Below are 22,276 nucleotides of genomic sequence, written 5' to 3' on the forward strand. Positions count from 1 at the left end.
TTGTCCTCAGCATTCCCCCATAGGAGTAAATTGTGTTCAAAGTGTAAGAATAGTGTGTGCTCAATAGAATCAGTGGGGGAGTAGATGGAGGGGTGGAATCTTGCCCATCCCAGAAGGCTCAGGCAAAAGCAAACTGCTGCAGTCTGTCCTAGCTTGTGTGTTCTTCCTCATTAATAACTTTTGCCCATCTTGGCCACTCTCTGATGTTGCTTGGCCACAAGTGTGCCAGTTTTCATCTGTATGAGTGGAGAACAAGACATCATAAGACCATTACACCCGTTGTACAAAATTACCTAACTGGATCACCGATCAGCACTCCACTTCTTCTTCCATGAAGGAGAAAAAAACTTTGGAAAAGAATGTTTTCCATTCTGCAAAAACGTATTCAGATAAACTGAGTGGGGTGGGGATGTACAACCAAACAAAATGGACTTAGGCTTTTGCAACCTTTGTAGAGAATACGTACTGTACTACCATATTAGATGCTTTAGGATTTAATGGTGATTGACATAATTCTGGTCACAGAATTTGGGTTTGGAATTCTTTGGTTTTAGAATTAACAACAATCCTACACTTCTCTACTAAGAAGTAAGAACCCCTGTATTCATTCGGGCTTACTCTCTAGAGATTGCAGCTCTCGTGACAACTTATGGCAGAATTCCAGACCTCTTGAATGCAACAGGATTTGAGTTAGCCCATATGGCAGTGGAGAATATTTCAGATGTTGAAACAGTTATGCATTTGGGTCATAAAAATACTGCTTGCCAAGATGTTAATTAGAGACAAGTTATCTTGTTTCAGTAGCTAATTGTATGGGAAGCCATGTTTGAAAAACAGTTAGAAACTGTGATTGTCTACTGTTTCCTCTAGCCTTCCAAAAAATAGTGGCCGGAATCCTGTACTGGAGTTATGTCTGCATAAGTGGACTTACGTATGTGGAGATTAGTATTGGATGGTTTTGTAATGCCCATATCCAGTGGCAGCAAAGTGTGCATCAAACACCAGTGTGCATAGGGCACTCTTGCTGGTGTGCAACGGAGCCAATGTGCATCGAACACCAGTGTGCATAAGGCACTTTCAATGGCATCCCAATATGCATTTTCACAATTCACTAACAGGGTTTCTTAGCACCCCGGCTGCGTAACTAAGTGTACATACAGGTATGCAACGTAGACGTCGATACAGGATTCTGGTCTTTTCCCCCTCATTTGTTTTAATGACAGTGTATAATGCTTTTTGTGGGGAGTGACTAGGAATTACATAGGGAAGGGTGGGGTTTTTCTTCCTTTCTTCATTTTTTGTGGCAATGAGAGGATCAAACATATCTTAACTCAAAAACCATTGGAGAGAAGTGTTTGAAAATGTACAGCAAGAGAAAAGGCGGGAGAAAGCGTCAAATGGAAAAGCAACACCTATTCTGTTTTGTGTGTGTGTAAAGTTGGCTTCATATTTTTTAAAGAAGAGAATGAATTAAAAATCTAAGAGGAACTATTGTTTTGGTAGAAATATCCAGTGATTGTGCTATTTACTGGTGAAAAGAAAAAAGACAAACACATATGGGGAGGGGACCGTACAAACAAGTGAACAACAGCATTCTGTCTGTCTGTCATAATAGCAACAACACAGGAACAAATGCATGGATTTTTACTGGAATCTACCTTTCAAATAAAGTCCTATTAAAATATTTTCAAGGGAGATTGTTATTAAAGGGAAAGGTGAATACAGCCAATATTGTACATGCATCAGGACTCGCATTTATCAACTGGAAAAAACCAGCTCAGTTGTGTTTCTTGCTTGAGGAGACCACAGACATACAATAAGGAGGATATCATGAAGGCATTCTCAACATTTTGGAAAAAAGCTTCTCCAGGTTTATGCTTTGGGGAACATGAGTACCTAGATACACAGCCTAACTTATTCAACATACCCTGCAACTGTCCCAATGTGCAGAAATCATCCTGATCAATTTTCTGTCACTTCATATTTCAATGGCTTTCAAAATGTCCCAGTTTCTTTCTCCCACGTCCCCCCTTTATCTTCAGCTTACTTCCATTGCTGCAAACTGAGTTCAAAGTGCAAAAGTAGTTTGCAATCAATTCTGACCTGGAATATTGTGTCCAGTTCTGGTCACCACAATTCAAGAAGGATGTTGACAAGGTGGCGCATGTCCAGAGGAGGGCACTCAAAATGGCGAGAGGTCTGGAAACCTCGCCCTGTGAGGAAAGGCTCGGGGAATTAGGTATGTTTAGCCTGGAGATGAGAACGTTGAGGGGTGACATGATAGGCATGTTTAAATATCTGAAGGGATGTCATATTGAGGATGGAGCAAGCTTGTCTTCTGCAGCTCCAGAGAATAGTACATCATGGAGCAATAGATGCAAACTAAAGAAAAAGAGATTCCACCTCAACCCTTCTGACAGTAAGAGCTGTTAAATTCCTCCATCCCCACATGTCAGGAATCAGTAACCTATTTGTGCCCATTGTCTACAATTGTTTCTCTCTTTCTTGGGGGCTCTCCAAGGACTAGCAGTAAATGAGTCAGGGACCTACATCAGTGTATAGACCATAATTTTCAGTAGCGCTGCTGTATAGCATTGGGTGCTATCTCTTCTTTGTCTTTGGTAAGCTTACTGCTAGGATGTGCTTGGATCATTGGAGAAAATTTAAAAGAATTGAAGGGATGAGAGAGGGGACAAATTGATTTGGTTTGCATTTGAATTCAAATTTAGCCAATTTTATATTTTCACATCTATTCCGTGCCTACAAGTTGTTTCCGACCTATGGCAACCCTAAACCAACCCTATCATTGGGTTTTCTTGACAAGGTTTATTCAGAGAGGAGTTTGCCTTTGCCTTCCAGTGGGTTTCCATGACTGAGCATAATCTCCAGGTTCGTAGTCCATTATTCAAACCATTATGCCATGCTGGCTCTCATCTTCTCTTTTTGCTGTTAACTGCCATCAAGTTGACTTTTGACTTATGTTGACTCCATGGGTGAAAGATCTCCATCATCAACATTCCTCAATGGCTTCCTTCATTGAGTCTCTCCATTCTAGAGTACCCAAGAGCAGTGCTTCTCAAAATGGATGGGTCTCCAAACTATCATCAACCAGTCCCTGGAGTGTTTTCAGAAAAGAAAGGAACAATTGTTGCCAGTGGCCAAAATTATGGTGTTGGCCCCTGGCACACTAAGGAGAGTCAAAGGGAGAGACGAGTAAATAATAATAATAATAATAATAATGATAAATAAAAATAAATAAATAAAAAATTTATTTGTATACCGCCCTTCCTATGATCAGGGCGGTGAACAACAATCAAAACAATACAGCGTATCAACAACAAATTAAAACAAAAATTAACATAGACAACAATACAAATACAATACAACTGTTAAAACTAATATTAAAAACCCCCACCAGCCAGCTACCCCTGCTGTCAGAGGGGGGCGGGGGGGAAACTAGCTGGAACTTATATCCGGGAATGCTGATCGAAACAGGAAGGTTTTCAACTCCTTCCTGAACTGGGCCAGGGAGGTGGCCGAGCGGAGCTCTATGGGCAGCGTATTCCAGAGGGTCGGGGCGATGATGGAGTATGACCTCCTCGTTGTGGAGGCTAATCTAGCCCTTGGGACCCTCAGTAGTTGCTGCCCAGATGTTCTGAGGGTGCGGGGCGGAATGTATGGGGAGAGGCGGTCCTCAAGGTATCCTCAAGGTATGTGAGAGTTGGTCTCTCACATCAGACAGTTTAAGAAGCACTGACCTAGAGGATTTGTTTAAAACGTAGAAAATCACTATAGAAATATCCTGATTATTTCCCAAAATGGAAACTCCTTTGTTCTTAGATGGCATCAGCGACCACCAGTGGTTCTTCTGAGGCACAAAGATCTTATTAGCTAGGCTAGCTTGTTGCTAAGGCAACAAAGGTGGATTTCATGTACACTGTACAACTTCCAAAAGCCCTGCAGCAAAAAAACCTATTTAGGGTGTAAATAAAGCAACAAACATACAGAAAAAGAACTCTTTGATTCATCCTTCTTCCTGGCAGCCCTGCCCATGGGATCCTCCTGCATTTCGCCTCCTGGTGTGCAGCATTCCCTAAAGATCCTCCACCAACATGTCTCCCCCACCTTTGCAACAGCTGTCCTTTCATGCAAACTCAGTACTTTTTGCTTGATCAGCTTGGGCTGAGCATTCAGGTCCTCCCCACCACCTTGAATGGATGTGGGGGAAGGACAGTGACACCAGATGTTTCAGCCTGCTTGCCACTGCATGGATGAACATCCTAAATTCTCCACTCCATCTTCTGTGGATTTTATTTAACTCAGCCCTGAAGCCTGAGTCCTTATGTCCCAGGTTCTGGTCCAATATGCAGCTTCCCGACAACATTTACATAAATCTGAATTGTCAACAACTGGAGTTTGGGCAATGGGAGGGAGAGGAGCGCCTTCTTGTCACCACTGTTGTTAAGCAACCATGAGGAAAACAGGAAGAATGCCACCATTCCTTTCAATGCTGAATTTGTGCGGCCCAAGCCAATCAGTGTGTAGGCAAAATGGGACACCTCACTGTGTTGTGTGATCCCTTTTTAAGAGGCAAGCCCCCAAATGTCCCAGTACTGCCAGTGTTTGAAAGGAGCTTGTTGGGTTTGGAGCAGACCTTAAGAGGAGCAGTTGACACCTCCAGCACCTCCTCAGTGGACAAATAAACCTTGGGTAAGTCTATGCTTGCTCCCAGTGAATGAAAACTTGTTCAGGGAAGTTGGCCTGTTTCTTAAGCATTGGGTATTGCCATGGGCTCTGGGAGATTTTAATAAATAATGGTTAGTTGAAGATGTCTGTGTAGTGTTAGTTGTCCCTCTTCCTCTTCCCCCCTAAACAAAGGGAGATATTTGGGCATAACAAGGGCATCACTAAGGGGATGTGGGGAGTGTGGACTGCACTGGGTGACACCTGAGTGTGGAGTGAATGCCCAGTGGGGTCGCTCACCATCCATCTCCCTGTCCTCCCTGGCTACCCTTCCCCACCAGCCAGGGTCCCTCTGCCCACTGTAACATGGTGGGGGTTGATGCTGCTACCACCTAGCAGCCTCTTCCAAGTCTGTCCGGGCTGTTGCCTGGGAGAGAAAAGGGAAGTGATGGCAGCAGCCGCAGTAGGGTGGCCACTTTCTCACTTGGCCAGCAGCCCTGACAGACCAAGAATGGGCTGCTGGGTGGCAACAGCACCCCATACCCAACAGCAACTACAGCAACCAGACAGTAGAGGCACTCTGCCTAGCAGCTGCCTGGGGGGGGGGGGGGGGTTCACCAAGCAGCTAGGCCAGGACTGGGAGGGTGGCGATGCAGGCAGAAGGAGGAGTGTGGATGGTGAACACCCACCCCTCTCTGTCTGCTGCCACTTCTCCTTCTGCCACCCACCCCACCTCACCCTTCCCCTTCCACTCTCTCCCCATGTTGTCTCCCCTGGAATGACTGCCTGTCTGGGGGTTAACAACATGAGATACCACTCTGGGGTGAGACCAAATCTAGTAATGCCACTGAGCACACCTGTGGGAAACACTGATCTATGCCAAGATGAAAACTGGAGAGGGCTCATCATGATTGTGTAGAAGAGGTGTTGCCTGCTGAAATTCCCTCTTCTACACAACCATTAAAGGGAGAGGAACCCTCCCCAGTTTTCATTCTGGCAAGCCTATATGAAGAGGCTAAAAAATTTAAAATAAATGCAAGCTCTCCAGAATGGCCAGATTATATTGAGGGCATACATTCTGTATATAGATGATGGAAATTCTTTTCAAAAACATCTGGAGAGCACTAGATCAAGGAAGGGTGATATATAGGACTTAAAGTCTCCTGTACATGGTTGTTGTTGTGAATGTATGACTTGGCATGCCATTGTTGATCTCTCCCATTCAGGGTTACCCCAAGATATTTCACTGCTTTAAGCAAAGGACAAGATGGCACACCATGCATTCCATGTATGGAAACGAACTGGGCCGACAGCTGGACTTATCTGAACAGAGGCAATGGCCTCAGGCCCTCTGCCACACTCAATGGGGACAGTTTGGTAGTTAAGCCCAGTGGAGTAGTAAATCCATTCCAGATTTTGGTCTAAACTAAAGGAGCTAGTCAAGATGTTGGTCCTATTTTCAGGATAGGGTTCAGCATTCTGAATAAACCTTTTAAAGTTCTGGCTAAAATCCAGAATGGATTCACCATCCTACTGACTTGGAAGCCACCAGCCATTGTGGGTTTAAGGAAAAGTGAATAGGCTGTGTAACACACACAGCTCTGTCCTCTAAGAGAAGTGGATGAATAGAAGTTCCAAAGGGAACAGTGACCACATGTCACCTCAGGCAGTTTTGCCTTGCTGTCTGATCAGGCTTATGCAACAGGCTTTCAACGCCCATGTTTGCAGCGAGGAAGAAAAACAGCAGAAATTGTTAGAGGTGGGAAGGTGAGCAAAAGAATGGAAAGGGAAAGCAGAGAAAGACTGGAGATCAGCAGTGGTTTCACCTCCACTGACATGGGCACCACCAGCATCCACTGGTGTTTTGTCATGCAGCCTTCTCCCCAGCATGGTCATTCCATGTTGCCAGAGAGCAAGGAGATAAGCAGACACACATCCAGTTCTCTTCCTGTAGCTGGATATGCTGCATCAGGCATTTGCAGGGACCTTAACAAGGTAGATTTATCCATAGCTGTGCCTCCCAATGCAGGATCGCAGCCATTGTTCCTACTTAAAGCCCATATTGCCAACTGCACAAAATCCTGCTTCCTACTGCACATTTTATTATCCTGCTGCACCCAATGTATCAAGCTGAACATTAGAATAATGCATGTTCCATTTATTCAATGGATCTACTTTTGTTCTGATTAGCCATTCAAGCCACTATCTACTACTTATATGACCTTCTCAAAAGAACATTTGAAGCCCTTGACATGCACTACCTTGACAATCGGTACAACAGCACCCACAGTCAGACAATGTTATTATTTCCCCATATGGCTGAGGACAAGGAACTGAGGATTAATGGCTTATCTAAGCCTAAACAGCAATAACATAAATTTATGACACATGTGATATTAATAGCTGTGATTACAGATACTGTTACTCAGCCTAAATAGCAATAGCAAGTACATTCCTATACCGCTTACTGATGTACTAAGTGGTTTACAAAGTGTAAACTAATTGCCCCCAACAAGCTGGGTATCAGTAAACTAAAGGCTCCAGATCCCATCTGATCTTGGAAGCTAAACAGGGTCATCCCTGGTTACTACTTGGAGGGGAGACTGCCAACAAATACCAGATGCTGGAGGCTATATTTCAGAGGAAGCAACTAGCAAAACCACCTCTGAGTATTCCTTACCTAAGAAAATCCTGTGAAATTCATGGGAACGCCATAGGTCAGCACAACTATCTAGCGCAATCCATTTGAAAGTTATGTTTTCCACAGCTCATTGAACCCTAATTTCATGTAACAAATGTATATAACTTTCAAATAACAAATGTATATAATAAGCGCATGGCACGAGGTTGGACTGGATGGCCCTTGTGCTATCTTCCAACTCTAGGATTCTATGAACAAGTGACTTGAAGGCACATGCACACACACATAAATAACGTTCATTGTGGTTTGTTTTTGTTATTTGTTTTGTTTTTGCTCTCTGCACATTTCCCCAAGAGACTGATTTTTGAGAGTGTTGAGACAGGCTCATTTTTGAACAGGAGGAGGAAAAATGATTATTAACTGGGTGACAAATACATACCAGATTTTTATGTTTACATCAGAAACCCAAAAGATTAGCTATACGTTTATTATATGAAAATGGGACTCAATGAGGTGTGGAAAACATAGCTTTCAAATACGCAGATTGTGCTAGATGGTTGTGTTGAGTAATATTCCTTAGCAAGTTCATCAGGCTTATTTTGAGCACAGAATAGTGTATTACCATGCTTACATGGAAATAAGATACATCAATGTTTTCTAAATACGTGTGCTCAGTGGCATTGTCTTCAGAGCATTCCTGAATTATACCCGGTGGGGAGAAGGAAACGTCTCCATGGATTTTGGTTTTCTTGGCAAGATTTATTTAGAGCAGGATTTCCCTGAGGCTGTGAGCATGTGACTTGCCCAAGGTCACCCAATGGGCTTCATGGCTGAGCTGTGAATTAAACCCTGGTTTCCGGAGTTGTAGCCCAACACTCAAACCACTATGCCATGCTGGCTCTCAGGAGTATCTGTACCATATCTGTAATTCCTCAGCCATCCCATGAAAGACAAAATAATAGAGTTGTAATTCAGATGAGGAAAGTGAAATGGAAGAGTTCAGTGCCCACGCCATACCTTATCACGGCTAAGCAATCCTTTCTGATGGATGAATTTCTTTGAGGAAGAAAAAAAATGGGGAAACCATTCATGGATGATCCAGAAGTGGTGTCTCATCCGGCACTTTGCAACTTGCATCAGTGCTACAGAAAACAGAAAATTAAAAATGGTTAGGGTTATGCCACATGCAGCAGGGGGTGCTGTGGGTAGCCAGGGCAAGACAGCACCTTGTTGTCCAGATGGTCCGTAGTTTTGACCTCTGCATCATTAAAACTCTCAGACACGCACACATGCTCCCCCTCCCCACACCAGACGGTCTGTGCAACCTGGAGCCTTAAAATAACCCTCATTGCCTGGGCAGTAGATGAAGGATGGTAACAGGTGCTCCACACATTTGCCAAGGCTGTTCGGGGGGAGGCAGAGGTGGGTGGTGTGAGGTAGCTGCTGTTCCAGCCCTGGCCTCACCCTGTCAAGCTGGGGCATTGGGTGGAGAAAGCAAGAGCTGGGGTGGGGGAAGACGGTGACAGTGGTCGAGCAACTCCTCAACACCGCTTGCAGTGTGTTGACCTAGTTAAGACCACGAAGAAGCTGTGAGGAGCCCGGGAAGAAACTCAGGCATCAAGCTGGCAGGGGGTTAAAAGAAACCAGGGACCAGGCTGGTCATTTCACAGGCAAAACAGCAGAAGAAGCAAGGGAAGGGACTATGAATATGTGGCCCAATTTCTTCCTTCAGGACGAGGAGCAGCGCATGGGCATGCGCGGGCGGGTGGTGGGCAAACGACGCAAGCCCCTGACAGATGAGCAAGAGGGCAAGATCAAGCTGGCCTTCTTCGTGGCCATTGTAGGGATGACCCTGACGGTTCTGGCTGTGGGCACCGAGTTCTGGGTGGAGCTCAACACCTACAAGCAGAACCACTCAGCCATCTGCGAAGCGGCCCACTATGGTTTGTGGAAGTTTTGCTACAAGAAACTCTGGATGAATGATGTCGAGGAGGAGAGGGCCACCTGCGGACCTGCAGAACTACCTGGAGGTAATCATTCCTATGACCATCTCCCTGTTTTCCATTCGCCCTCTCCCTTTTGCTCTCTGAAATCCACGTGCTCTAAAGCAGTGGTTCCCAAACTTTGGTTCTCCAGGTAATTTCGGATTTCAGTTCCCAAATGCCCCAGCCAACTTATCCAATAGTCAGGGATTCTGGAAGCTGAAGTCCAAAACACCTGGAAAACCAAAGTTTGGGAACCACTGTTCTAAATACTCTTCACCCAGTTTTTCTGTGAGTGACTCCCATGGTTTATATTTGGCCTGCTAGGTTTCGTCCTTTGCCCTCCTTTTCCTGCACTTAACGTTGGCAGGACGTAGTCCCTACATGTGGTGCCACTGTACATCCAACAGAGATGGGGAACATTTTTTTCCTCTGTAGGCCCTGTGCAGCAGGGAATGATGTTCCAGGGGCCAAATTTCAGTGGGTGTCTCATTTTTCGGCAAGACCTAATGTGGTGGTGGTTACAACCTGGGCCTTTGACTCCATCAGCCTCCCCATATAAGAACACAACCACTCAGCAGTCTCCGCAGTCACACATACAAACTTTCATTCGCACACAGTCACACACCCAGTCTGCTTCCCCCTGCTTTCATATACTCTCCAACTTTCCTGAGTTGGCTGGGACAGTCCCAATTAATCCTCTGCCATCCCACTTCTTCAGCTTCTTTTAAAAATGTCCCAGTTTTAGTCTCTTCCTCCTTTCCTCCTTGGTCTCCAGTTTGGTTCGGTTGTAACAAACTGAGGTGAAAGTGCAAAAGTAGTTTCCACTCAATTCAGCTAAGGGAAAGGAGACAAAAGGGTGGAATCTGGCCCTGTCCAGTTGGCTCAGGTGAAAGCAAACTGCTGCAGCCTCACCTAGCTTGTGTGTTCTTCCTCATGACCTCTGCCATCGTGACCACACTTTTATGTTGCTTGGCCACACATGTCCTGGTCCTTCTCTGTGAAATGTTGGTGGATATACATACATTTACTCTGACTCCAACTGTCTGTCCCAGCACATAACACAAACACATATTCTTGGGAAGAATGGTGAACAGGTTGTGGATGATTAATGTTTTCCAGTTACCAAATAGCTGTTGCAAGGAGCACAATATTCATGGGGAAATGATGTGGGGAGGATTATCTCAAAATATCCTCCTTCTCATTAATATCATAGTTTGGTGGACTATGGAGAACACAGGATTATCTCACTGCCTTTCCTCCCAGCTTCGGCGTGGGATGAAACCTTTTAAAACTTTTTTTTAAACCAGGGGTTATTGAACACCTCAGTGCCCAGTCTGGAGGCATCCTGTACTGATCTTGGCATCCCGAACTCAATCCGTACTTCTCCAGCACTTCATACCTCTAAACTAGGCACAGAGATATGTGATAACACCCATTTTTAAAAAGTTTTTGAAAGTTTCAGCCCACACCAAGGCTGGGAGGAAAGCAGTGCAATAAGCTCCTTGGTCACAGAAAGAGTTGGCAATGGCCAGCGGGGAGAGGATTTCAGCAGAAGGTCAAGCACCCATGCAAGAGTTTGCATGCCTGTACTGCACTAAAGACTTCTATAGGATGTAGGCCATAGGTGGGAAATGCATGCAGTCGCCTCTGATGCACAGATCTTGGCTAACATGGTTCCATATTCTCCATATTTGACAGGGACAATCCTTATTTATCCTCTGTCATCCCATTTTATCAGCTGTTTTTAAAATGTTCTAGTTTTAATTTTCTTCTCCCACTTCCCCTTTTTTCATGCTAACTCAGAAGAGGAAATCTTGCCTTTTCCACTGTTCCCAGTAGACTCAAGCAAAAGCAAATTGCTCCAGCCTTTCCTAGCTTATCTATTTTTACTCATTAGGGACTTTGCCATTTTGACTACTTCTGATGTTGCTTAGCCACATGCGTCCTAGTTTTCATCTGTGAAGTGTTCACGGCTATGTGGTTCCGTGCAGCATCATAATGAACAGCATGCACAGAGTGACAAGGAAAGCAATGGCCAGACCTGGAATGCCAGCAGCTGCTGGCAAGTATGGGACCTTTGCTCTGCAATTTTATGGAGTAATAATGCTTTCTTAAATCTTTTTGAGAACTACACATTAATGCCTATCTGCACGCATGCACACGCACACACATCAACATACCTACCCCTACTCTAATTAACAAATAATGATTTTTTTAAAATCTGATGAAGTAGACTGAAGCCGACGAAAGCTCATGCTGCCAACTTCTTTCTTTCAGTTAGTCTCAGAGGCGCTACAAGATCTCTCTACGTACCAAATAATAAAAATCAAATGTCAGGTTCGCATCTCTCCCTCCCACCAAATCCAACTGCATTCATCAAGCTATCCTCCACAGCTCACTATCTCAGCCTTGGCATCTCTTTCCAGTGCCAGGCTTAAGCCCCATAACTTGCTGTGCAGAATTGCTGATGCGATAATGATCTCTTGTTAATGAAGGATAATCTTCTTGCCTCTGCTAGCATCTCTTCCAGTCTCCAGTTCTGCTGGATTGTGCTATACTATACTTGAATACAAATGAGTCCCACAGATTGTATTTGGGAAGTATAACTAGTTCAAAGTATCTCCTTTTCAGTTTGACATGTGTGACAGTTTGTGGGTCACGTAGGGTCCCAGAAGCTGAGTCTTTTATAGTCTTTTATATTTTTCTGTATGTAAGCTGGCTGAAAGAAAAAGGCAGTCCTGACACTGTGCAGAGTGTCGAGTTATAAATATTGTAATACTGTGGGGGTGCAAAATGATGACAATGCCTCCCCAGGTGAAAATTCTGCCCATCTCCCCAAAAATGTTCAGTTCTCAAAAGTCTCTAATATTGTAGTAACTTGGAACATCAGTGAATCATTCAGAAATATAGTTGAGCCATCCAAAGAAATGGGACAAGCAGTTACCAGGGGTTATGAATACAGCAAATATATGAGTTCTAGAGGTGAATTATTTTCAGTGTCTTGTTCTCTGCAATGATAGAAATAGGGGGAATTCAGAGAAGATGTCTTAGGGACATTATTATTTGGGAATAATTTCCTCATTCCCCCCAATAGCTACACCTGGTCATCACAACCAGCCCCATGTATTTGAGCTTAAGTGTTCCTTCTCTAAATTGTTAAAGTACCATTTTAAAAAAGTTTTTAAAAGTTTGATCCTAAAGGTTTTGTAAAAAAAATATATATTAAATTATAGATATATGCATGCAATTGGTAATTCCTTTTTCCCCCTGATCCCACTCTGGGGAGAAGAGGACTTTATCATGTTTTCCCCATAGTAGTGCCAGTTTGGATCAGAGCCCTGCACAGCTGCTATTTATTATTTTAAAACCACACAGCTACTAATTATGTGATTAATAACAGATCTGTTTTTACTTGACATTGTTAGCTAATTTTGGAGATGGGGAGGAACAAAAATGTGCAGACGGTATTCTGCCCAATCACTTATGAAGAAAGTCCACAATACATAACTCTGTAATACTAAACTCCCTACATTTTATCTCCTGGCAGCTGTACAAAGATTCGCCTCCTTTTCAGGCCCCATCACTACAGAATCTCAGGCTACTGAAAAAAGACAGTGTGGTGTTTGGAAAAGCATCCATCTGTCAGTGTGTTCATTCATCTTCCTTGTCTCTCAAGAGTGTGGAAATAACCTTGGCTTTTCCTCATTTCCCTTATGGGTCATTCTCAACATGGGAATCTTTCTTTCCTGTGCTTTCCAGTTCTGTACAATGGGTTAGCAAAATCTTCTTCATTGGTGCAGTTAGGTCATTTTAAACTCATACAATCAGTGAGGCACAGGCTGTGGGGGCTTTATGGTGGTGTAGGATTCTCCTCCTTTTCAGGCCCCATCACCACAAAATCTGGAGAGGGTTCCTGTATCTTTAATGGTTGTGTAGAAGATCTTGTTGCTGTTGCGTGCCTTCAAGTCGTTTCCCACTGATGGTGACCCTAAAGCAAACCTATTATGCGGTTTTCTTGGCAAGATTTGTTCAGAGGGGATTTGCCATTGCCTTCCCCTGAGGCTGAGAACATGTGGTTTACCCAAGGTCACCAAGTGGGTTAATGGCCAAGCTGGGAATTGAAGAGCTTAGGGTCACCATAAGTTGGAAAGGATTTGAAAGCACACAACACAGAGAGAGAAGAGAAAATTTCAGCAGGTATTGCTGGCCTGTGTGCATGACAAGCAATACCTGCTGATATTCAATCTTCTACATAGGCATTAAAAGTACAGCCGCACTCTCCAGTTTTCAGTCTGGCAATTCTAAAAATATTACATTGACATGCAGTCCAGTAGGCCAAAGTGGGATCCTAGATTTCTGTCCCAAAGTCCAGCCAGATCAGTACCACTGATCTATTTTGTTTGGGAAACTGCTGTGCAGGATGATAACCTATGCAGATCTAGGGCCCTTTCACTGACTATACCATTACAGCACTGTCTTGCATTTTAATCACCATGGTCCAAAACACACTGCAGAAACCATCCACTTTGAGACCACTTTAACTACCCTGGCTCAATGCTAGGTAATTCTGGGAACTGTGGTTTTGTGAGACATTTAACCTTCTGTGTCAGGAAAGCTCTGGTGCCACAATAGATTGCGATTCTCAGGATTCCCAAGCACTGAGCCAGGGCAGTTAAAGTGGTCTGAAATTGAATTATTTCGGCAGTATGTTTTGGGCCCATGATATATTTAGGGCCTTTCCCCCCACACACAGTTATAGCTCTATAGTTCGACTTTAACTGCCATGGCTGCATCCTATGGAATTCTGGGTCTTGTAGTTCAATGAGACACTAGAGTTCTCTGGCTGAGAATTTAAAGTGCCCTTCCCTAAACTGCAAATCCCAACATTCCAAAGGATATTGCTGTGGCAATTAAAGCAGAATCACAGTGATATAATTCTCTAGTGTGAAGAAGCATGGTTTCCTTGGGTTTTTTTGTTATCAGTCTCTCACCACCAGCATCACTGTGCTTGCTGTTGGGTTGGAAACAATATTAATGTCAATTTGTTTCTTTTTTTTGCTTGGGTGCATTTGGGCCACTGTGATAGATCACCTGCAAGATAAAAGCTAAGTGTGGCTTGTTTGTTTGATGCTTTTAATAGCTTGGTTTTTTAACTGGTTTTAATTGTAGGGATAGTTGAAAGATATTTTTAACTTTTGTATTTGATATATTTTAAACTATAGTATTTTAAGTGCGGCAAAGTGCCTTAAGCCCTAGACAGAGAAAAGGCAAGATATAAATAGTGGTTGTTTGTACTGGAGCCCCTCCAGGATTTAGAAACCCTGCTTGTTTGTTTGTTTGTTTTTAATTATCAGGAATTTATTTTCCATATGCCAACATATATGGCACTGTGTGGAGTGAAACAATCAACACTTCCGTGAATTACATACATAATTCAAACGTTGTCGTGCGCCTTCAAGTCATTTCCGACTTAATGGCAACCCTGGAGTTTATCAGACCAGGGAAATTGGAAGTATAATCCGATGGCAATCCGAACGCAATCATGGGGTTTAACATTATTGCATGATAGACTACCACACATTTTCGGGCAATGGGAAGCTATTTTCGGGCGATGGGAAGTCAGTTCAAACACAATTCGAATTCATGTAAATTCGCTGAACTAGCGAATTCACATGAATGCATTCTGGCCCCACTTTCTTTTTATTCGAAATTAAGAGGAATTCCTCCCGTGTGATAAACTCCCCTAAGACAAACCTTTCATGGGGGTTTCTTGACAAGTTTTGTTTAGAGCGGGTTTTCCTTTGCCTTCCTTTGAGGCTGAGAGAGTGTGACTTGCCCAAGGTCACCCAGTGGGTTTCTATGGCTGAATGGGAATTTGAACCCTGATTTCTCAGAGTCCTCATCAAATACTCAAACCACTACACCACTCTGGCTCCTAATTCAAACATACAAACTTCATATATTCCACTAATTTAAATGTGTTTAACTGCACTTGTTATTTAGGATAAATCTGTGTAGTGTTTTCTACTGACTGGCATTGAGAGTGAATTTTAAAAAAGAAGACAGATGGAAATAGATAGGTAGATGACAGGTAGATTAAGGAGAAATACTGACTGTGCAGAAAACATTTTAGTTTGCAGGAAAGTTATTTGGGGGTATAAGAGAGCCTGTCTATTTATACTCAGATATCCATGGACTTTCCCTCCATTTATTTTCTCTCGCAAAGAAATTAATCCATACTAGTTTCTTTGTCTGAATTGTGACCCTGTTATTTCATCTTTGGTGGGACAGGTGAGGATTTGGTATAGATACTCCTGTGAGCCAGCATAGTGTAGTGGTTTGAGCATTAGACTATGACTCTGGAGTTCGACTGCCACATTGGCCATGGAAACCCACCGGGTGACCTTGGGCAAGTCACAAGCTCTCATGGAGAAGGCAATGGCAAACCTCCTCTGAACAAATCTTGCCAAGAAAACCCCATGCCTTAGGATCGCCATAAGTCAGAAATAACTTGAAGGCACACAGCAACAAATAAATACTCCTGAGAGCTATTAAGGCGTATGAGGAAGGAGAAGGGAATTCATTTAAAGTGGGAAAATAGTGGGAGGAAAATGTTAAACATCCTGAGCACCCACCCCTATTATTTTCCGGAAAAATATTAGAAGGCAACCACCTAAATTGCATCCAACCTCCAAGCAGCTCTCTGTTCTATTTTTTAAAAAGCCATTAGGAGATCTAGTAATGGATCTCTCAGTTGAACATAAAGGAGATTATCGCACTGCGTTCTGAGAACGTTCTCATCACGTGATGAGAACGGAACGCATTTGAGTGTACCGCACGTATGTGTTCCAATCGGGTTCTCAGAACGTTTAAATGTGTTCCAAATGTGTTCCAGAAGGGTACAGATATGAATGTGTTCCCAGAGAGCTGAAACGTGATGAGAACGTTCCAACAGAGGTGTGTGCGATATTCTTATCTGTTCTCAAATCCGTTCTCTCATTCCTCCGTCTCCTGATTGGCTGAAAGAATGACAGGCAGGGAGGGAGGCAGGCAGGCGAGCGACTGCAGTGAGGGAAGGTGTGTGTGTGTGTGTGTGAGGGGGGAAAGAAGGAGGGAGGGAAGGGAGGAAAGTTGGGACAAGTGAGAGAAGAGGAAAGAAGGAAGAGAGAGGGAAACAGGGGGGCCAGAGCAGAGAGCAAGAGGGAGAGGGTCTGGCTGCTTCTGCGGGGGCCTCTAGTGTCATGTCCAGTGGGGCTCCTGTGCTGGCAGCCTGCAGGAGGCAAGGATGGCAGGGATGCCCAGGACCTTCTCCTCCTTCCCTCCAGGAAGGAACCCACAAAAGCTCCTCTGTTTGGAGCAACACACAAAAGCAAGCAAACAACTCCCAGAATTCCATAGCAAAGAGCCAGACAAGAATTAAAGCGGGGAGGGAAGCTCACAGGCCCCACCTGGAATATTGTGTCCAGTTCTGGGCACCAAAATTCAAAAAGGACATTGAGAAACTGGAGCGTGTCCAAAGGAGGGCGACTAAAATGGTGAAAGGTCTGGAAACCATGCCCTACAAGGAACGACTTAGGGAGCTGGGGATGTTTAGCCTGGAGAAGAGAAGATTAAGAGGTGATATGATAGCCCTGTTTAAATATTTGAAGGGATGTCACATTGATGAGGGAGCAAGCTTGTTTTCTGCTGCTCCAGAGACTAGGACCTGGAGCAATGGATGCAAGCTCCAGGAAAAGAGATCCCACCTCAATATTAGGAGGAACTTCCTGAGAGTAAGGGCTGTTCGACAGTGGAACACACTCTTTCCTCAGAGTGTAGTGGAGTCTCCTTCCTTGGAGGTCTTTAAGCAGAGGCTGGATGGCCATCTGTTGGGGATGCTTTGATTGTGATTTCCTGCATGGCAGAATGGGGTTGGACTGGATGGCCCTTGTGGTCTCTTCCAACTCTATGATTCTATGATTCTATGAAGGCACACATTACATGCGCACACACACAGGAGGCAAAAGGCTGACAAGCAGCCAAAATGGGGAATTGGGATGACAGCAGAGGACTCTTCTTTTCTAACCGGTTTAAAGAGCTGCTATGGCTGCCGGGGCTCTGCCATTGGCCCAGTCCCTCCCTGGCAACTTGCTTTTCTTCGGCTTGAAGAGACCTGCATGGAGCTCCTCCTTCTTCCCAGCCTTGCAAAGGAGGTTTGGGATGTAACTTGCAAGGCTCATCTCTCCCCATTTCTCTTTCTCCCTGCCTTCCTCCCGATCCCTCCTTCTTCCCTCCCTTCCCTCCCTCCTCCTTTTCCCCCTCTCTCTCACACACACACCCCTTCCCTCACTGCAGTCGCTCGCCTGCCTGCTTCCCTGCCTCCCTGCCTGTCATTCTTTCAGCCAATCAGGAGATGGAGGCGGCCTTGGTGGAATATGTTCTCGGAACGGTTTCAGGAATCGCTGTGCGGTAAAATGCAGTTCTGATCACGTTCTGATCACGTTCTAGTTTACTAATGCAGTAATATCTGTTCCAGGAACGTTCTCATCACGTGATGATAGGAACGTTCTCAGAACGCAGTGCGATAATCTCCGTAGTGTGGCCTGAGATGTTGCTGAACACAAGCAACTGTCTCTACAGCTTGTACAATACATTTGGGTGCCCACAACACACACATGGTGAACCTCAGCCCAAGGGATGAATTTCATTTCTGAGATGTTCTCAAGGGTGAGATGGGCAGAGCCAAAGGCAAAATAGAATGGAGGTAGGGCAAAAAACCCAGCATATTTTAGTTTAAGGCTCACATTGCCAGTAGGTGAGGCAGTTGAGCCTCTCAGAATGCTGTTGTTGTTGTTGTTGTTGTTGTGTGCCTTCAAGTACTTTCCAACTTATGTCAACCCTAAGGTGAACCTTATCAAGGGGCTTTCTTGGCAAGTTTCTTCAGAAAATACAGCCCTTCCAGTAGGTTTAAGAAGAACATGTGGGATGATGGTGCTAAAGATGAGCCTCTTGGCATTACAGCAGACCCTCCACATCCGCTGGTGTTAGGAGCACAGAACCCCTGTGAAAGTGGAAAAAATGCAAATAAACAAACACTACTTTTTTAACCTGAGAGAACAGCTCTTTAGGAATCTCTATGATAAACATCTGCCAGAATTTGACCATAGACTCATGCTGGAGGCCCTACAAATGCCTAGAGAAATGTTTTCTCTAGGAATCTCTAGGTCCTCCAGCACAATTCTATGGTCAACTTCCAGCAGAATTTCTCTGAAGGACCTAGCAATTTTTAGAGAGAACATATTAATCAAATCCACAAATAATCAAATCCGCAAAAGTCAAAGCTGTAAAAGTGGAGGGCCGACTGTATTTTTCTCACAGTTGAAATTTTCAAATGCTAGGCAAAATAAAATCAGTGGCACCAGTCAGCCAGCTTTGCCAGTGTTCTCCAGTAACCTTAATAGGCGAAAACAGCTTCGTTTGCCAAGAACAGCAAGGGAAACTGTGTTAGTGTCTTGCCCTTTGTTGCTTTGAGTGGCAGGAAGATCCAGGCTGCCTTTCTAGTTTCTTTCTGAGCCAAGGAAGTGAGCAGGCCAGAGTTCTACAGCATCCATGTCAAAATCTGATTATTTAAAGCTTGCAGAATAAGGTTTGAGAAGCAACAGAAAGCTTCACATGGTCTTTGAGAAGCGGAATTACTGGTGGAGACTTGGGTTGCCAAATTAGGACTAGCGTGGGCCCTGAGATTTGAGGGCCAAAATCTGAAACCTGGGAACAATCTTTTGTGATGTCATATGGGGGCTGACCCTTGTAATTTTGCAAGGAAGGTGTTTCAAAGGACAACCTGGCTTGCTGTTGTTGTGCGCCTTCATGTCATTTCGAATTTATGGTGACCCTATCAAGGGGGTTTCTTGGCAGGATTTATTCAGAGGCGATTTGCCTTTGCCTCCTCCCCCCCCCTGAAGCTAAGAGTGTGTGAGTTGCCTAAGGTCACCCAGTGGGTTTGCATGGCCGAACAGGGATTCGAACCCTCATCTCCAGAGTCCTAGTCCAATACTCAAACCACTACACCACCACACTGACTCTCACACCTGAGTAACATCATTAAAAATGACACCACAAGCATCAACTATGTCATTCAGATGCTTAAGGCGAACCTATCACGGTGTTTTCTTGGACTGGTTTGTTCAGTGGGGGCTTGCCTTTGCCTTCCTCTAAGGCTGAGAGAATGTGACTTGCCCAAGTTCACCCAGTGGGTTTCCATGGCTGAGTGGGGATTTGAACCCAGGTCTCCAGAATCATAATCCAACATTCAAACCTCTGGCTACACCATGCTGGCCCCTAGGATTCCATAGGATACAGCCTTAAAGTGGTATCAAAGTGCTGTAACTGTGTAGTAGGACATAATCGTCTAGTCTAATCACACCTCTTTTAAAGACTGTCAGCTGATCTAAAGTCATACTTCACCCATTTAAATTCCTTCTTAAAAAACAAGTCACAGAGTAGGGAGTCTGCAGTTATCACTATTCATCTCCATCCCAACTCTGAATTTCGCTACCAGTCTTTTTTAATGATGCTACCAGACTGCCCCCTCCCTGCATGTGTTAAATAGTGTTGGTGTTTTGAATGGTTTCTTTGTCACTATGCAACTCTATCCACTTCCTTTAAATGTTTTATTATTTAATGCCAGCAGTGTCAACTGGCGACTGGGGGCAAGGGTGGGTCTGATCTAGCCCATGCAGATATTTTAGCTGGAGCTATTTGCAATAACAAATCACATTTATCATTACTTGTCAGATGTTATTTTGGGGGCATCGGGAACCACTCTTCTTTTTAATAGGGGGTTCTTGTTGTTGTTGTGTGCCTTCAAGTTGTTTCCAGCTTATGGCGACCCTAACTCAAACCTATCATGGGTTTTTCTTGGCAAGATTTGTCCATAGGAGATTTGCCATTGCATTCCCCTGAGGCTGAGAGCTTGTGAATTGGCCAAGGTCATCCATTGGGTTTGATGGCTAAGTGGGGAATCGAACCCTGGTCTCCAGAGTCGCAATCCAACATTCAAAGCACTATTGGGGAGGGATAATTAATTCTGGGATCTGTAGTTTTGTAAGCAATTTTGCCTTCCTTGTCAGAGAGCTCTAATGCTGCAATAAACTACAAATCCCAAGATTCCATAGGATGGAGCCATGACAGTTAAAGCGGGGTTAAACTGGATTATTTCTGCAGTTTGGCAGCAGCCTGCATTGGAGCCCATATGCTGCATAGCTTATGGAAATTTTACTGCTAGTGTCACCTTTACTATGGAGGTAGTGTCAGTGATACAGGAAAATATATTTCTCGCCCACAATTTCCTTTGGGGGAAGAGAAGAAGCCTCTCTCTGATTCAGTGCATTCTCTTTGGACTGAAATTGGTTTCTTCCAACCCTGCCCCCACTTAACAGTTTTAAATTTCAGTCTTGATTATTTAAAAGGTATCATAAAATAAGCAGATGGTCTTTCTGAAAGACCATCCATCCCACCTCTACAATTCCTGGCATCTTTCCCAAATTCAGGAGATGGGGGAAGTGAGGATGGAAGAGGAGAAATCAAGAATTAAAGGATGGAATCCTTCATGCATGTGCCAGTCAGCAGGCAAAGCCTTTGGGATGAATTCGGAAACCTTCTCTTCTTTAAGCTTATCTATATTTGATGACGGGTATTAAATTTGCATAATTTATTCTTTTTGAAGCATTTGAATGTGTAGCTTGCAGAGCGTTGGGAGCAGAAGGTTAAGCACGGCATTTCTTGAGCTATTGTGGATTCTCCACTGCTCTGTGCCTGCTTCTTTAGATGCAGTGCAACCTCGGCTGCACAGCATCTTCTTTGGCATATGCGATATTGTAATGCAAGAAAGGATTTTCGGGGGAGGATGAATCTCTGGCCACGACTGGCCTGAACTGCCCTAATGTCACAGAGGAACAAAGCAGGGTCTCTTGGCCTGTATTCACACTCATCTTTATGTCCATAGCAGATGTGGATCGCTGTGCTGATGGATATTGGGTTTGTTGTCCCCACTTTGTTTTAGGTTTGTGAATCTCTTGGACTCACGATAAACCTTTTGTTATTCACACATGCCATCATTTTGGGATAAAATGGAGCTGCCTCCATTCCCTTGAGCAATACAGAGCCATCCAAATCAATTTGGAAGCTTATTCACACTGCTGAAGATGTAGATCAATGCAGATATCAAATATCCTGGGTTAAGTGAGGGGTTTGCCAGCCCCCTACCCAAAAAAAGTGTATCGAGTGCATTCAACCCAGATTCATCCCAGATTATTTTCATAGTGTGAATGGGGCAAGAAGATGTCATGGGCCAGGCTGATGCAGAGCCTAAACTGGGAGATGTAAACTGAAATACCTAAGGAAGGAAGGACGGTACGGTTGCAAGAGCCTTAATATACAACAGCCTCTGGAAATAAAATGCAGAAAGCAAATTGGGGCAACCAGTGAGTTCCCTTTCAGGGGTGTGATGAATCTGCTCTCAGCTTGATTTTGGACACAAGGTGCTGAACCTATAAAGTCCAGAATAAATTCCACAATGAACTCAGTACATCCCTGACACGGAAGCCACTACCCACCTCTTAAAGAATCTTGCTTTTTCAGACCAAGCCCCTACCTAGGGTGCATCTACATTGTAGAAATCATGCAGTTTAATGCCACTTTATCTACAATGGCTCCATCCAAAAGAATTCTGGGATTGTTAGTTTGGTGAAGCACCAGTACTCTTTGGCACTCTTTATTCTGTAAGCTGCCTTGAACTCCTCTTTGCAGGGAAAGGCTGGAGAGAGAGAGAGAGAGAGAGAGAGAGAGAGAGAGAGAGAGATTCTCATGAAAAGTTTCTCAACAGGCATGCCTCCTCTAGAGCCAGCATAGTGTAGTGGTTTGACCATTGGACTATGACTCTGGAGACCAGGATTCAAATTCCTGCTGAGCCTGAAAACCCAGTGGGTGA

At 44.2% G+C, this 22,276-nt stretch overlaps 1 protein-coding gene across 2 annotated transcripts in view; it reads left to right on the forward strand.

Annotated features, from left to right (window-relative positions):
• The first annotated feature begins 4,584 nt into the window (after positions 1 to 4,584).
• The window catches only part of CACNG6 (calcium voltage-gated channel auxiliary subunit gamma 6), a 38,743-nt gene continuing 21,051 nt past the window's right edge, over positions 4,585 to 22,276 (forward strand). The window contains exons 1-2 of one of the 2 annotated variants that reach the window (XM_089480201.1): positions 4,585 to 4,710; positions 9,057 to 9,354. In XM_089480201.1, the coding sequence (XP_089336327.1) occupies positions 9,072 to 9,354 (283 nt within the window). In that variant the 5' untranslated portion in view covers positions 4,585 to 4,710; positions 9,057 to 9,071. Of the gene's footprint in view, positions 4,711 to 8,468; positions 9,355 to 22,276 lie in introns of those variants that run through there. The other variant, XM_089480200.1, reaches the window with a different exon arrangement.

This window comes from Sceloporus occidentalis, unplaced genomic scaffold (assembly GCF_023333645.1).
Source record: "Sceloporus occidentalis isolate IW3139 unplaced genomic scaffold, rSceOcc1.0.p SCAF_14, whole genome shotgun sequence".
Lineage (NCBI taxonomy): Eukaryota > Metazoa > Chordata > Lepidosauria > Squamata > Phrynosomatidae > Sceloporus > Sceloporus occidentalis.